Source organism: Rhinichthys klamathensis, unplaced genomic scaffold, assembly GCF_029890125.1.
Source record: "Rhinichthys klamathensis goyatoka isolate OS25496 unplaced genomic scaffold, OSU_Roscu_1.1 h1tg000053l_1, whole genome shotgun sequence".
In the NCBI taxonomy this organism is placed as follows: domain Eukaryota; kingdom Metazoa; phylum Chordata; class Actinopteri; order Cypriniformes; family Leuciscidae; genus Rhinichthys; species Rhinichthys klamathensis.
The window spans coordinates 2,827,693-2,844,393 of NW_026606598.1; the positions used below are offsets into that span (position 1 = coordinate 2,827,693).

At 35.9% G+C, this 16,701-nt stretch overlaps 1 protein-coding gene across 1 annotated transcript; it reads right to left on the bottom strand.

Moving 5' to 3' along the window:
• Window positions 1-496: 496 nt before the first annotated feature.
• Window positions 497-12,039, bottom strand: exoc3l4 (exocyst complex component 3-like 4). The gene is made up of 13 exons (XM_056248174.1): window positions 11,653-12,039; window positions 11,300-11,380; window positions 10,622-10,846; window positions 8,670-9,288; window positions 7,323-7,440; window positions 7,113-7,238; window positions 6,143-6,243; window positions 5,344-5,442; window positions 3,318-3,441; window positions 2,884-3,006; window positions 2,521-2,673; window positions 1,200-1,318; window positions 497-1,109 (listed from the first exon to the last, which is right to left on the bottom strand). Exons 1-13 carry the CDS (start codon window positions 11,918-11,920, stop codon window positions 893-895), a joined length of 2,373 nt encoding a protein of 790 aa, XP_056104149.1. The 5' UTR covers window positions 11,921-12,039; the 3' UTR covers window positions 497-892.
• Between the last annotated feature and the right edge of the window lie 4,662 nt (window positions 12,040-16,701).

Below are 16,701 nucleotides of genomic sequence, written 5' to 3' on the forward strand. Positions count from 1 at the left end.
GCCTAAATAGCCCTCCAGCAAAGTAGGCCTATAGTGTTCTGTTTTACCTTATCCGATATAAATAGCAATCGTTGTCAGCAATCAGCATTGCCACACTTTTTTATGCTATTTAAAGCGACTTTTCAACAAATCAAACAAAAGTGATATAAGCTACTTACATGCTCATGAGACGCATTTAAAAAAAAATATATATATATATTATTAATTTATTTGTATTTGGGAGTTTGACGTCGTTAGTGTCATCCCGAATCGGACTGAAATGATGATCATCATAACCGGTGCTCTTCAAGCCATCAGATTCATCCGCGCAGAACAACGGAGTCGAAGCACAACTCATTATACCAAAACAATTTTCCTCCGCCAGAGACGTGCAGTTGTATGCTTCAACCGCTAGAGGGCCAAAACTTACACTGTCCAAGTTTGAAATTCAAAAAGTTCATTTTCTAATAACAGTGGTTAAAAATGGATATGCGTGTTTAAGAAGAAATACAAAACATCAGTTTAACCTGATCTGGTTGTGAGCTTTTAATTGTTTGTGTAGGACTATTAAAAACACTACCGGCATGCACTTATGAGAACGTTTCTCAACTAAGATGTGGATTATAGAAATATCACATTATCATTGCCAATGCCTTTTTTTCTCTTTTTTTTTTTACAATGCATATAATATGGTCTGATTAGATTTAAAGTGTCATCCACAACGATTTCACAAAATTCCACACGATAATAGTGAAACACATTTACCAAATCATCTTGTTAGAATACAAGACTATAAATTATTCACAAAGGCAGGAAAACATTCCTTATCGCTCATATTTTAAGGCATACTGTCGCTATCAAACAGTGCAATCATTATTCCCACTTCAAATCAAATGAAGTGTGTTTCTTTGGATTAGCTGTTTGGCATGATGAAGGACAGACAGGAGAAGGTTGTACCAGGCAGGCAGTCTGTGTTAACTGCTGCTTGAATCTGATTAAAGAGAGCATGCTCTTTATTCCCAGCATTCCCAATGCTCTCTTTCAGCTCTGCCAGTCGCTGCAGTATAATATGCCTTTCCCTGCCTCTTATAATTCCTCGGAAGTACAGCACAGCTGAGAGATGGCTCCTTCTGGAATGGGCGAAACATTCGTTGAATCAAAGTAAAATTATTGTTTGTTAAATTGTACACATTTTCTGCAGCACATAATATGACTCGCACCTGAAGTCTGGATAGTTTTCAACCAGTGGCTGTAGGTTATGTTTTACATCACTTTTTCTGCACCCAATGATCTTGCTCAGCTGGTCCCCGACTGGATGGAGCCATTCTGAGGTAGAATTCTATGCAGAGAATGATGCAGTAAGGAATATGTTAGCATGGTTTAAAGACCCTTTGTAGCGAAAATCAAGTTTTTAATGTTGTTTTTAAATATCTATGTGGTGTTTTTTTGTTTGTTTTTTTAAGACAAACCATGTGCAAATTTATCAGTCAAAACAGATGTATATTACGATGTTATGATGAACTATATGCCTTTTTGTCAGACTGATCTCATGAAATGGCGTATGTATGACACGCCAATTCGTATTTCCATTTTTGGCGTGCTATCAACACGCATAATCGCTTTTCAGCGTGTTTATCAACGCCGTTGACTTAACGTTACATTACTGTATATATGACCTACCCCAACCCCGTCCCTAAACCTGGGGTTAATACCATTTATGAGTCTTCCCCTACCATCCTAGGAAAAAAAATATCACTCCCCAGATGTAGATCTACATTTTGCTTCGTTTCGCTCGGACATTTAACGCCGTGTACAAACACGCGGAATCACTCGGACATTTAACGGCGTAGACATACACGCAAAAGATGACGGTTCGTTTCGGCGTGGACATACACGCGGATAGCTCAAAATGCGTATAGATAACACGCCACTTGACTTGAAAGTGGCGTGTATGTTTACGCAAAGTCATGATGTCATGTTGTTTTTGTTGTTCAAAGCGTTTCTAATGATACTTATGTTTAGAAGGCAGCTGTCTGAAACATGGTTTGTGTAACATTACATTAGCAACACATTATTAGCTGTTTGAAAACGTAGTCAAGCCAAAAGCTAATCATATCAATTACCGTTATGTCCGACGAAGAGAGCAATACATAAAATGCATTACCATTCTGATACATTGACTTGTAGACGACCCTGTATAATTCACCCTTCCGCTTCTTCTTCTGAATCAGTTTCTGGTTCAAACATATGGCTGAATTAAACCAGTATTTCCACTTGACTTGCCACCATGAAGCGTTTACTACAGTAAAGTGGACCGAGTGGATCAGGTACTCAGAGCTGGGATTGAGTGGAGGCGGGGATAATTTGCTTATTCATGGATATGAATATTCCGCGTACATTAAATGAAGCAAGGGTGTAGAGTTATATTCTAGCTATTTTAAGGCATGAAGAAATTGTTTTAAGGGATACAATTATTGAATATTTATTGGACTTTAATAAAAAAAAGCACTGGTTTTTAAAGTTGCATTATGGGAATTGTACCATTTCTTGAAAAATCTCCTTCAGTTCCTCCCACTGATTTGCGATCTTAGTGGCAGCCGTCTCATTTTTCCTGTTTTTGCACGAGTAGTTATTCTTCATCAGCTGAGAAACATATTCTTTCACCACAAAAATGTGAGCTTCATTCACAAAGACCTTAAGTTGCATAAACAGAAGAAAGCCGAGAAAAGACAGATTTTACAATAAATACATGAAGATGTGTATTTTGTTGACAGGCAGTGTAAACAGTTCACTAATGTGACACGAGAGCTGTGGCACAGTGGTTAGGATACTTGCACGCTGCTCTACGCGGTCAAGTGTGTATTGTTTGTGTATATACTTGAAAAAAACTGGTCGAAGTCTCACCTGTTTAGGTTTTGGGCTCATGTATTTGGTCTTTTCAGAAAGATTCTTGGTTCTTTCGATCAGCTGTGAAAAGTCTTCATCAAGTGAAAACCATTTTCCTGTCATTTGTCTCCTGAGGAAAGGCTACAAACAGAAGCTCTTAATATTCACTCATCCTACTATCAAAAATAGACATTCAATTAATTATTAAATTCCAGTTGCATATTCACAAACACTATGACTGAATTCAGTGATTTACCTACTTTTAGAATTCTGCACAATATAGAGTTTTATATTAATTTTTGTATTAAAATAAACAAGTAGTTCATAGAAGGTCTACATCAAGTCAGCTAGCCTATTGTCTGAATGGTTCTTAAATTTATCTGGTGTGTATCTCAAACTATTGCCATTTTTTAACAAGTATTGTTAACGATGTGTGGTTCAGAAGCTCACACCTTGACATCTGTTTTGAAGTGCTCCAGCACAGATTGACTCAATTTGGTGGTCAGTCCATCTATTTCCCTTCGAACCAGCTCTAGCGGAATCGGGCAGCTGTCCTTAAAGCTCTCCATGTGCTCTCTGGAGAAAAAATATTTTTAAATTATAGTTGCTTTTCAGCACTTGTAATGTCAGCTGTCCAAAAGAGAACAATCTAAAAAGTTTATAAAATGTGGGTTTTGTCTATATACAGTTTGTATTTTGCTCTTTACGACCACATAAGAACATTTTCTAATCTATCTTGCTACATTAGCTATGTTTCCATCCAAAGTTGTGAATTTAACTTGTGCACAAAATTGGAATATTGCATAAAACACTTGTGAATAAAGCAGCGTTTCCATCCCATGGAATCGTGACTTACTGGGGAATTGGCGCAAAACATCTGTAATAAAAATAGAAGCTGCAGAAATAGGGGGAAGCCACTGTGGCTCTTTTTTCTTGCCTCATAAACGAGTGAGACTGTTCTGGGAGGTCATTATACCAAATCATTCTGATGGCAAACTTTGGCTCAGGCATTTCGGAATGATCAACCCAATATTTGAGATGCTGTGCAATGAAACTGATTCGAAATCATTATATTATGCTTTTTTTCAGGATTATCTGCTGGATACAAAGTTCAATTAGCCTGGTTAAAACCAGACCATTCTCAGTTGTAACTGAGTTATGGTCTGGCAAAGCGTCATAGACAAATCATTTCCAGAGGGGCGTCACCAACGGACGTCGCGGATAGACCTAAACCCAATCAGAGCGATGAAGGAGATGACGTATGCAGAGCGGCGGAGACACATCTCCGAGTGTTGTTCTTTGCTCGGTTTTTAACAAAAAGGAAACGTTTAAATCGCTTAAAACAGACGCGATAGCTGATTCGAACGAGTGATGTTCGACGGCGGCATCCATCTTTGTAATGTAAGCTAAAATCTGCTTCAAAATCCCAGCACTGTCGTCATCGTGTAAAGCCCGCCCCAACGTTTCTGATTGGTGCCTCGATTTCGACGGATTGGAAATGGGCTTGAATGAGCTCTTTGCCAGACTAACTTTCAGAGCAAATCTAAATTTGCCGAAAGTTGTCTGGGTTTTCCCAGGCTAAAGTTCAATAGAACAACATGTATTTTTTGGTAATAATTAAAAAAAAAAGTGGTAAAAAAAATAATATATCTATATATATATATATATAAATTTAAATTTGGTAAAAGGTCTATACTTTCACTTTAGATCAATTTCATGCATCCTTGCTAAATACAAGTATTTATTTATAAAGATCAATTTAAAAAAACTTACTGACCCCAAACTTTTGAATGGTAGAGTATCACATTTGACAAATGGATTGGGTTACAGCTAATAAGCTTAAAGGATTCTGGTTGCCTTTTCAGCTAACAACAAAGCACACAAGAGGATGAATAATAATTAGGTCATAATAATGAACACCTTGATACAGTATTGTCTGCTTTGTAATATTTAAGAAATCATCAATAACTCATTCATATCTAAAATTGTATTTCCTTTTTTAGTTAGACTTTTAGTGGTTTAAGTTTTAGCGACACACATCTAGGGGTTTACATCGCAACTAACATTCCCCAGTGTCAGGGAATTCCCCTGCCAGCTGCCTGACTGCCTCTATGTGGCATGAATTCCTGGAAATCACGTGACGGATTGTTTGTTTTATGTTTTTTTTTTTTTTCATGGCTTCATGGCATATAAGGTGATTGGCTTAAAAACAGTTGCTTTCTGAACTGAGTGATGACAGGCAAAGATCAGAAGCTGGAATGAACATTCTGCCATTGAGATGACTGTGAAAGTAAACAAATAGCTTTCTCCACCCCTTGGCTTTGTATTCACATAATCTTTCTGAAGAGATAAAATTGAATTTGAAACTAGACTTATAAAGTTTTATATTATTTCTACTCCTCTCAAACACGTGTGTAAAAATTGTTTCAATGAAAATTACAATTTACTTTTGGGCCGTATGTTGTGTAAATGACCTACTTTAGGGCACTAAAGCTGTTGATGTAGCTGATGTGATACTCTGTCCAGAGAGATGAGTTAGACAGAGGACTGCTCCACTCAACAAACGCTGACTCAAACCTTCAGAGACAAATAACAACAGTCAGCGATACAGAGAAATAAAAAGAAATATGTTTTTCTAAGATCACATGATTTTTCAGTTATCGTTGAGGGGAATGTGTTAAATATGGGAATACATTTAATGGGATGTAGTTTTAATCAAGTCTATGAGAAAGATCTGCCACATGAAGAGAAAGAGAATTTGGAGCCAGATTACAGGGGGGTAAAAATGACCATACAAAGGTGACAGCATCATTATTTTTATTTTTACACAGAGATTGGTAGGTCTATTAATTAAATATGTTGACTTCAGCAATCTTTGTTTTTATTTATATGCCAATGGTGAAAGTTCAAAAATAAGGATAAGGCACTTTTCCAAAGCACAAAAAGTGCTGTTTCCCAATTTAACTAATAGACCTACCGATGCTGCCGTCTTTCTATAGTCATTTTAACCCCCTGTATTCTGGCTAATTCTTTTTTTTTTTTTTTATCTACATTTCATTTCAGTACTTCTGGTTGAGTTGACACAGAATGACACTATGGTAAGCTTTTTTAATCCAATAATAACAGTCATATCAGCAAATAAAGATTTAACATCTGTTAAGTGAATTTTCTTAAAAATCACTTTCTCTGCACATAAAAAAATATACTACAGAAGCTTTTGGAGCTTACTTTGAAAACATACTTTCAGTTAGCATGTTAGTTCTTCTTTATCACAAACCTTTTCGGAAAGGTCTTCAGTTCCTCCAAACAGGATCGAACAACCTTCTGCTCAAGGTTCACATCAATTCTTCTGGATCCTTGTGCATGCCCTTTAATATTCTGGGAAAGAAAACATAAATGTGTTTTTGTTCCCTTGTGCTGTTTTACAATTACAGTGAGCCAAAAAACATTTGGACAAGTTTGAACATATCTGAATGTCACCGAACTAAAATTTTATCTTTTTTAAACAAGTGGCATTTGCAAACAAATGATGCTAGAATTTATAATTATAGAACAATATTATAACATTAACTATCTAGCATAGTTTAGCACATTAAAGGATAGTTCAAAATGCAAAATGCTGACATTATTTACTCCCCCTCATGTTGTTCCAAACATACAAGACTTTATAAGTTTAATGTTTTTCTGTCCCTCCACTGAAAGTACAGGTAACCAAAACTTAGAAGATCCAAAAAGGTTAAAAAGGCACCATATGAATTGAGCAGTTTAATCCAAGACATGTAAAGAGATTTGCTTGCTCAACACATGAACAGATTTTATTTAAATTAACAGAATTTTTATTTTTGGATTAACTATCCCTTTAACTATGAACTTGTTTCACAAACATTTAACATTTAAGTGTCAAAATGATTTTTTTTTTCATAACTATACCTATTTTTATCACTTAAAACTGAACAAAGTTCTTTGTGTGAAATTATTTACTAGCAAAGTGTGATTGTGTTATCTTTCTTTAAAATAAACGCCACTTGGTGTGCAATATCACTCATACATTTTTAAGTGTCGCTTTGAATTAGTTTCGGGGACACCGTAAGTTAAGAAAAAGGTCCTATACTGCCCTCTACTGGTAAACAAATTCCATTGTGACTGTGGCCATTTAAATGCAAAATCAAAGGACCTTCTATTAATCATAATTTTACTTCCATTTAGATCTGAGGGAAGGTGAGCTAATTATGAAAGTGCAGGCTCACCGTCCAGATGTCCATGTCAATGTGTGAGCTGTAGATTCCCTCATCAATGTTTGGTTTCCTCTTTTCTGTCCACATTTCCTTATTCTCCAACTGAATAATTCTGTCAAGTGATGTTCTCATGTCAGCCTGTTAAAAGCACAGGAGTGGACACTGAATTCAGACTGTTAGCTACTAGCGGTATCTCAGATGACATATGTGCTTGTATGCTACCTGTAAACGACTGCAGTATTTAACTTTAATCATGTTAAGGAAGTCTTTGTCCAGCGGAAGCACTCTCTGATCTTCCTTCAGCTCTGGCTGCAGAGAGCAGCTTCCCATTATCTTCTCACTATGGAAACAGCAGTTTAAATATAGTTTATTATTATTTTATTTACAGTCATATCATAACCCTTGAAGTAATGTCACATCTATAATCACAACTCTCATAATATGTCATAGTAAACGTGACTCTCAACTCTAAAGGCGCATCCTTTAAATGTATGGTTCTGTGCTTTATTGTGAAACCAACTTTACAATGAATCTCAGCAACTGGTGCACACATGAGTATCCATATAAGGTCTGAAGAGGACTGGAATAAATCACAAAGAGCTATTTATCAAACTGAAGTTTGGGGTCATTAAAAACACGTTGAGACCACTAGACCTTTAGCGATTTGTGAAGTGGACGTTTGGAGTATATCAGTCTTTTGATTGGCTTATGTGAATCCACATCAGGTTTGACATCAACGACATCACGATTCTTTGATTAAATGCCACTGATGTCAATTCGGATATGGTTTTCCAGTGAACAATGACTAAAGATTATCATAAAAATCTATTGCACAGCCTCAGAATTTGACCTTTGACCTACAGACCTTGAATATACACTACTGTTCAAAGGTTTTATTATCAGTTAGATTTTTTTTTTCTGAAATAAATTAATCATCAGCAAGCAAGGACCCATTAAATTGACCAAATGTGACAGTAAAGACATTTATAATGTTACAAAAGATATCTATATCAAATAAATGCTGTTCTTTTGAACAGCACATCTGTTCATCATTGATAATAATAAGAAATGTTTTTAAGCAGCAAATCAGCATGATTTCTGTGACACTGAAGACTGGAGTAAGGATGATTAAAAAAATCATCTTTTTCATCACAAGGAAAAATTACATTTTAAAATATATTAGAATAAAAAAAGTTATTTTATATTGTAATATTTCATAAAATTACATAAATGCAGCCTTGTTGAGCTTAAGAGACTTGCTACTGACCCCAAAGTTTTGAATGGTAGTGTACTGTACGTCATATGGATCACTTTTATGATACATACTGTATATAGTGCATTTTTGTCCTTTCCAAACTTGAGATCCCATTCACTTTCATTATATGGAACAAATGGCCAGGATATTCATCAAAGAAATTAAATTTGTGTATCAAAAGTGTAATTAATACAGGATTGGAACAGCATGACTTACTTAAATAACAATAACAACAGCACAAAAAAAAAAAGATTTGTAAGTGATATTGACCAGCTGTATTTACCAAAACAAAATCTAAAGGTAGGAATACCTACCTTGGGTAGCGATGAATTATGAAATCTAGAAGAGCGTGGTAATCTTTAAGCTCTGTCACCTTTTCCAGAAGTCTCTTCAAATGCTCTCCTACAGCCTCATGATGGCAGGACACATAGGTTTCAAACACTTTAAAGTCTGCTGGATATGAGCTCAGAAGTTCAGTCTTCACTCTCTCCAAATCCTCCACCACAGCTTTACCCAGAAGCCCCAGATGCACTGCCAACCAGGAAGCGTTCTGCTCGCGGCTGTCCAGCTGAACTTTCTTCAGAGCATCTCGAACCCCGTCTCGTACCGCATCCCTCCATGCTTCCCTCCATCCTGGCATCGCTCCTGGTTCTCCCTGTCTCTTCTCTTCCTCCAGGATGATTTGTGCAACATACACCAGCAGCTCTTTATTGGGCAAGGGCAGAGCACTGGAGTTGCGTACAATGATAGACATTTTGTTTCTTAGTGTTCCATAGAGCAAACTGAGGTCTTTCTCTTTATGGACTAGTTCGATGGGACAGTCTTCTTGATCTAGAGCTTGATGCTCACGCTGTAGCTCCAAACTTAGAGACAGTAGATTCACATAGGCCTCCTCTAAAGCTTCCATCTCTATCAGTTTGTTAATCTCCATTACTGCAGCAAATAACACAGTACAGAGGGAGAATAGAGGAGGGAAAAAGCAAAATATTAGTAAACGGACGACTGCATGAGTTGTGTCATAATACAGGAGCTAACACACTTCCATTAACAGCTACAGTATTATATTTCAATCAGGAATGATCCTCTGTCTAAATCTAAACATGATGAGCCCATGCTTTCCAAAAATGTCCCAATCATGCTCTGTTGTTTACCATAGATTAGCAATCGAAGGGATTCTGATTATAATCTTATGATGTGGTCCGGGTAATGTTGCCATATGTGAAGTACTTTACAGATAAATAGATATATATACTAACAGACAGGTTTACAAATGAACAGTGCTAAAAACCAGGAATAAAACATCTTGTCACAGTACACACCTGTGCCATATACTACTGTTTTTTTTTCTCCATTAAAATGACAAACAAGTATACACTACAATTCAAATGTTTGTGGTGAGTAAGATTTTTTAATGTCTTTGAAAGAAATCTCTTATGCTTAGGCTGAATTTATTTGAACAAAAATACATTAAAAACAGTAATATTGTGAAATATTTTTGAATATATTTTAAAATGTAATTTATTCCTGTTATGATCCTTACTCCAGTCTCCAGTGTCACATGATCCTTCAGAAAGCATTCTAATATGCTGATTTGCTGCTCAAGAAATATTTTGTATTGTAATCAATGTTGAAAACAGTTGTGCTGCTTTATATTTTTGTGGAAACCATGATAAAAAAAATTTGTTCAAAAGAAAAAAAATTTAAATAAAAAACTTTTGTAACATTACAAATGTCGTTATGGTCACTTTGGATCATTTTAATGTGTCCATGCCGAATTAAAGTATTTTCTCAAAAAAGTATCCCAAACTTTTCAACAGTAGTGTACAGTGTGGGTAGTTGTTGTGCAGTGTGACAGGCAATTCACCATATAAGATTATTTTAAAATGCTTTTTAAAATGCTTTTTTGTTGTTGTTGTTGTTGTTGTTGTTGTTGTTGTTGTTGACGACTTCTTATCAGCTCAAGATTCATGACTGAACATGAACTGAACTCTTATCAATGAAGATTCATTGCTTGAATTCACAGAAACCCAGACAAAATGATAAGGGTAGCCCCCAGCCCCCATACAGGGTAAAGAACAATTTTGTTTTGACCTACTATATTTTAGCAAACGAAATAAACATTTAGTAAAACAAGACCTAAAAGTTAATGGTGTAACAAACATGCTAACCAGTCACAAAGTCTAAAATTTCTAAACCATGATGTTGAAAAATTCTTTGTCAACTACCTAGAGATGGGACACACAATACTTGTGTGATAAACACTCACCTGACAAAGGCAAAGGTGGTATCTCAGGCAGAGTATAGGTGTCTCTGAGCTCCAACACTCTGGCTATGCTCTTCACGCTATCCGATCTCTGCTCTTTAGATGAAAACGTGTCCTCTGTGACAGGCTGAAGTGGTTCCTGTTTGTGTTTTTTAGAACTCAGACCCAAACTTTGCCTGAACGATGTGCCTCTCTTTGTCAATGTACCTGTAATTCCAACTGCAGCATCTGAGAATAAAACAGTTACTGGAGATGATTCATGTCATTATGTGTAACATTCAATTGAGCAAATGTTCTCAAACAAACAAAAAAACATGACCATGTAATATGAAAGATGATTTTACCCAAGATTTGACCCTTTTAATGAATAAAAATTCAAGAAAACATATGATCATCTAATATCTCAAATGTACACTTACAATGTCTTTGTGTACCTTATGTATCTTTAAAAACCTTAATGATAGAACAAACAGGATATAAAGATCAGGAGGACATATGTTTTGTTCATGTGACTATTCTATTAATTTTAGGAATAAACATAATTGTAAAGGCTAGATCTCCCAAAAGGTATAACGTAATAAGCCTTTCTGCATTGTTTGCTACATTTACTATCAACACATCCTGTAATGACATATTTCCCTTGTCTAGAGGTGAATCTAGTGACCTGCAAAGACCAGTCACCTGACTTAGTTCTGGTAAGAGAAGCTTTTTCTGCCTTGGGACTCTGAAATGAAGATTGTGAGGGAGATCCTCTGCTCAAGCCTGAAAAAGAGAAACATGCAAGGAGTTTTAGCAAATCCAAAGTAAATATAAAAGCCTTATGCAACTATCTGTTACAAGCTAACAGGCTAACATGGTTCCTCATGAATAGGATCTACTAGACAATGCTGCTTTTGTCTACCAGAAGTTAAGTTAAACCAGCACTGTTCACAGTACTCTATAAGTACCATATATTCTGCTCTACCTGTTATAACTTTAACCTTGGGAAGACATTGTCACTAAACACTTTTTTAACACATTATGGATACACTTACTTGGAGAGGACGGCAGTTGTAACTGAGAATTTGAGATTTGGCTTTGGTCGCTGTCTGTGTTCTCTGACCTTTTGTTTTTCAATGTCATAGGACTGACTGCTTTCAAACTCGCTCTGAACGTCTTCATAAGTCCAAGACTCTTCTCCTTGACCGGACTTTCCATCTGTTTTCCACCATTTTTCATACCCTTTGTTGCATCCTCACCCCATTCTGGTGGGTCATTAACCTCATTTCCCACGTCTACTTCTTCTTTTCCAGTGTCTGCCATTTTGCCATGCGTCAGTCGGATCAAGCTTGAGTAAAATATATCAAGAACTTTAAAGAAATGTTGAAATATTGTGCCAAAAAACAATGCAAGGTTTGATAGTGTTGACCACTGGAGCCGAGTGTGAGAATGAAATGTTGAATCTATCAGCAGGTACATCATGATTTTTTGTTTTGTTTACTGACAACATGACTTTTTCTTTTTCACTGGATTGGAATCATGTAGAAGGCGTACATGTTGTCATAACAACAGAAAGACATGAGCTTGTATATAAACTCGTTTCAAATAATCACAATACAGGTCCCAAAGTTAAAAGATGAACCACACATAGGGTGAATAATAGGACACCCTTAACCTGACATTACACCTTTATGGAAAGCTTAGTCTCTTACCTTAGTTAAAAGCAAAAACAAGCAATACACAAATATTAGGAAGAAAGAACATTCAAAGCCCAGATTTTTTTTAAAGGCAATGCTGGTTAAGTGTGTAACATGTATTGTCTAATTTTGGAGATTTCATTTTCCAGTCCATGTTCATTTTTTAAAACATACAATTGTGACTGAAATAAAACGTAACTAAACTAGTTTTTTTTTTTTAAATAGCTCTAAACAATATTTAAAATGCCTTTAATCTTCATTCCTGCCTTCATTTTCGACATTAGATTCTGAAGTAGCCTATTTCATTACACTCCACTACTGTAAACACTGTATTATAAATGATTTGATATGCTGCCCAATAACAGTATCACCCAGTCCAACTTTAAATTATTACGCTGGCTAACATTTCTCAATGTAACTTAGCTAAATGGGCGCATGTCGTATGTTTCTTACAACAAAAGAAGACAGGTTCTTAGAAATCATCTCTGAGTTAGGAAGAAATGTCTCCTTTATAATATCAAAAGCAACACCAACACCATGTTTGTAAGTGATTGGGGTGCTTTAGAGAGCGAAAATACAGACCGCGCTTTCTTTCTAAACTTATCGACCGTTTGATATCACGGACCACAGCTCGCCATTATCTCAATGGAATCTCCTTAAAATTACTCATTACATTAATGTAACATCAGTTTTAATCTTGTATGACACCTAACTCTCTGACTGACACATGTCTGTTGTTGGCACAGCTACAGGTACGTAGCCTACGATATCTCAGCGATTAAAGGTCGCGGAAGATAGATGTATTTAAAAGATCAGTCAGTACTAAAAACACGCATAAATACAAATGTGGCCGTTATTACAATATATGAATGTATAAGTATGTTTGTAAACATCGCACTGTGAAACGAACTCACCTTAGGTTTCTGTCAGTGTGCCTCTTCCACTTCCAATGATCTTTTCTGTTAAATATTGTAGCCTAAAAAAAAAACAGCTGGCAAACGCACTGCACCGACAGGTTCAACAGCAAGACTTAACTACATTTACATTTCCCGTAAATAGGCCACGAGTACAGCTGCGAAAAACCCTGGTAGTCTACTCACAACAGATTTCTAGCTGGGATTCACCTTGAAACGTCACTGAATAGGTGCATTGTTAATTATTAAGAGCCCGCGTGAGCTGATACAGGAAGCGTCAGATTCAAAAGAGCTCAGATAAAACGATTTTGCCAGAGTAATCACTGTATTCACTGACTTGAGAGTTTTTGAAAATGATTACACATCACTTTTAGATTCCCATAATCTATGGAAATACAATTGTGCCTAGCACTGAAGAAAAATAATATAGTAGCTAGTGGTTATGCAAAGCATCGAGTGTTTTCTTTATTAACAAAATATAGCCTATTCACAATACAACAAGGCATGTTCCATTTTGCTTTTTATAAACCTTAGAGAAAAAAACCCTAAACATTTATTATATTTGAAATATATTAAATGTATATTGCAAATATACTAACAAAAAATGTACTATCTTTAAATACATTAAAAGAGAATTAGCATCATGCTTTTACCTATTTTCACAATACAACTTTTAACACTTAAATAATTGTACTTTAGCATATTTTTCTAAAAATATATTTTAAAAAATATATACTTGAAGTGAAAATTCAGTTTATTTTTTAAAAGTGTATTTATTTGCACTTTATTAAACATATTTTAGGTATATTTTAACTGTGTGCTGGACTTTGATCATTGTAACAATGCATTGAAAGTAAACTTTCAAAATACATAGCCTACATCAGGGATGGGCAACTTCAGTCCTGGGGGCCATTGTCCTACAGAGTTTAGCTTCAACCCTAATCAAACACCTGAACAAGCTAATCAAGGTCCTCGGGATTACTAGAAAGTTACAGGCAGGTGATTTTTTCAGGGTTGGAGCTAAACTGGCCTCCAGGACCGACGTTGCCCATCCCTGCTATACATACTGTAGTATAGCTTTTATTTATCTAACGTACATTTGTTATTGAAGACAAAGTATGCAATTTGTAGTATTTATAATGAGCCTTGTAGAATAAGGTATTAATGAGCCTATAGTTTTTACTCAAATATTTCACACCACGATAGCCTCGTGGGCAAGTGTGCCCGGCTCGTGGATCTTTACTGGTCCGATCCATCCCGTTTCTTAATATGCGTTCTTGGGTTCTTGTCTGTACTTGTGTTGTTCCAAATCAAAGTTCACATCTAGCCAAATCCTGTTCAAATCCCCGGATGTGTTCTTGATCCGCCCCTTTTACCGAGGAGGCATTGAGAGGTGACTTGCTTGTGTGGACTTGATACCATAGACAGTATAAGAAAGCTTGATACTAGATACTAGACACATGCTTGAGACAGCCAGGTATACCAGAATGCATCTCGCACCAACCAGCAAGCGTCAATAGAAGATTAGAAAACCCACGTAATTTAAAAATGCTACTGTTATGTCACGAAATGTAGTTTTAAGAGTTTTTCAGGCGAGAATGTAGTTGTTTAAAGGTCAAATCTTTGATTTATTTATAAAGATAGCGCCTATTTGAAAATTTGATCTGACGTTTTCGGAGTTGTGAGATCCAGGCGATCACTGGGGGCTCAGCGCTCATGTGCCCCGCCGAGAACAGCCTTTCCTCGGCTAGTCCTTGCCACTGGCTCGGATGTCTGTCTTGGTTATACATGAGATATAAATCGGCTTGTGTATATCTAACTGCCGATTTTTTGTCTCATTAATATCATTTGTTCCTTGACGAAACGTTTTGTATAGCTTCTTATAGGCTACCTCTTAGGCTACTTATACTTTTATAATGGCTATTATTGATCATTAAAACTGACATTTAACAAAAAAGGGTTGTGTCATTTTATTGTATATATTTAAAACATATAAAATATTTTATATATTTATTTTATTATACATGTTGCCTACATTCTCTTCACTGTATGTAGGCCTACATAATAAAATAAAATGACACAGCTAATTGTTCGTTTTAATGATCAAAATTATAATGTTTTTTATGTATCATATTTTTAAAATGAAAACAAAAAGAGTCAGGGTTGTGTTTTATATTTTGTGTTGTTATGCAGTGAAGATAATCAATTGCGTTGCCTGGACCACATTTGTGTGGCCATTAGCCTATGTTTAATATTTTTGAAAATGAAAGTTGCACACGGCAGAGTGGTGTTTTATAACATATTTTGTTTTATTGTAGTCTGAAATATGTAAAGAGATGACCGGAGAGCCAGAGCGAGCTGAGTGACGCTATCAAGAACGCCGCTGTTCCATTTGCAGAATTATCGGACTTGCGTCCTCCCGTCCTCGGGAGTTCGTTGTCAAGTCAACTAAGGAGGACTCGACTCCTTGCGTACACCGAAGTTTGCGTACTTGGTATTGAGAAACGGCTAGCTACTGTCCTATCCTAATAAAAGGCGAAAACGCCAAAAATATATATTTTTTAAATAAAATAAATATATATATATATAAATACACTTATGGTATAGGCCTATTGCTTGTATGTTTCGAATACACTCATAATGATTATGTAATGTACTTGTAACACAAATAAAGTACACTTGAATATCAATTAAGCATGTAATTAGTCCCCAGGCATATAGCCTATTTAAAGTATACTAAATATACTTGAAGTTGTTCCAATTTAGCACACAAAAGTACTCTAAATACACTTAAAGTATGCTTTACTACAATTTAATTACAACTAAAATATACTTAGTATAAAATTAGTTGTTTCAAAATAGCACACTTCAAGTTAACTAATCATTAACACACTTGAAGTATACTGATAATTAGTCTGGCTGCCAGTATACTTAGCATATAATATTTTTCACCAGGGAATGATTAGTTGTTTATATATTCTAGTAAGTTGCTATGCAACAAAAAAATAATTATCTGCTTTATCTTGAACTGGGAAGTTGTATTGACCAATCAGAACTCTGTCGGTTCAAATCTAGATTAAAAACACATCTCTTTGACCTAGCATACACATAACACATTATACAATTCTACAATTCAATGTTAGGCTGCATAGATTAGGTCAGCCGGAACCGGCGGGAACACATCCCATAAATCCTGATGTAGGCTACTTGTTACATCATAAGAAGGATGGTGTCTATGCTAATATTAGTCTCTCTGTTTATCCCGAGGTTTACCGCAGTCTGCCGGATCCAGGCCGTATCTGGATCTGATGAAGGACCTGCGCCTGGACACGACGACAACGCAGTCCTGAAGTGTCAAGTAGTCTCTCCCCTGTGAAGGTCTCCTTCCCTTCCCTTTACCTCTGTACAGATAAAACGTTGTCGGCATAATTCCGGTTCACGTGGCTATACGCAGAAGCGATAAAAAATTCTGTATTATGAATTTTTCAAGGCT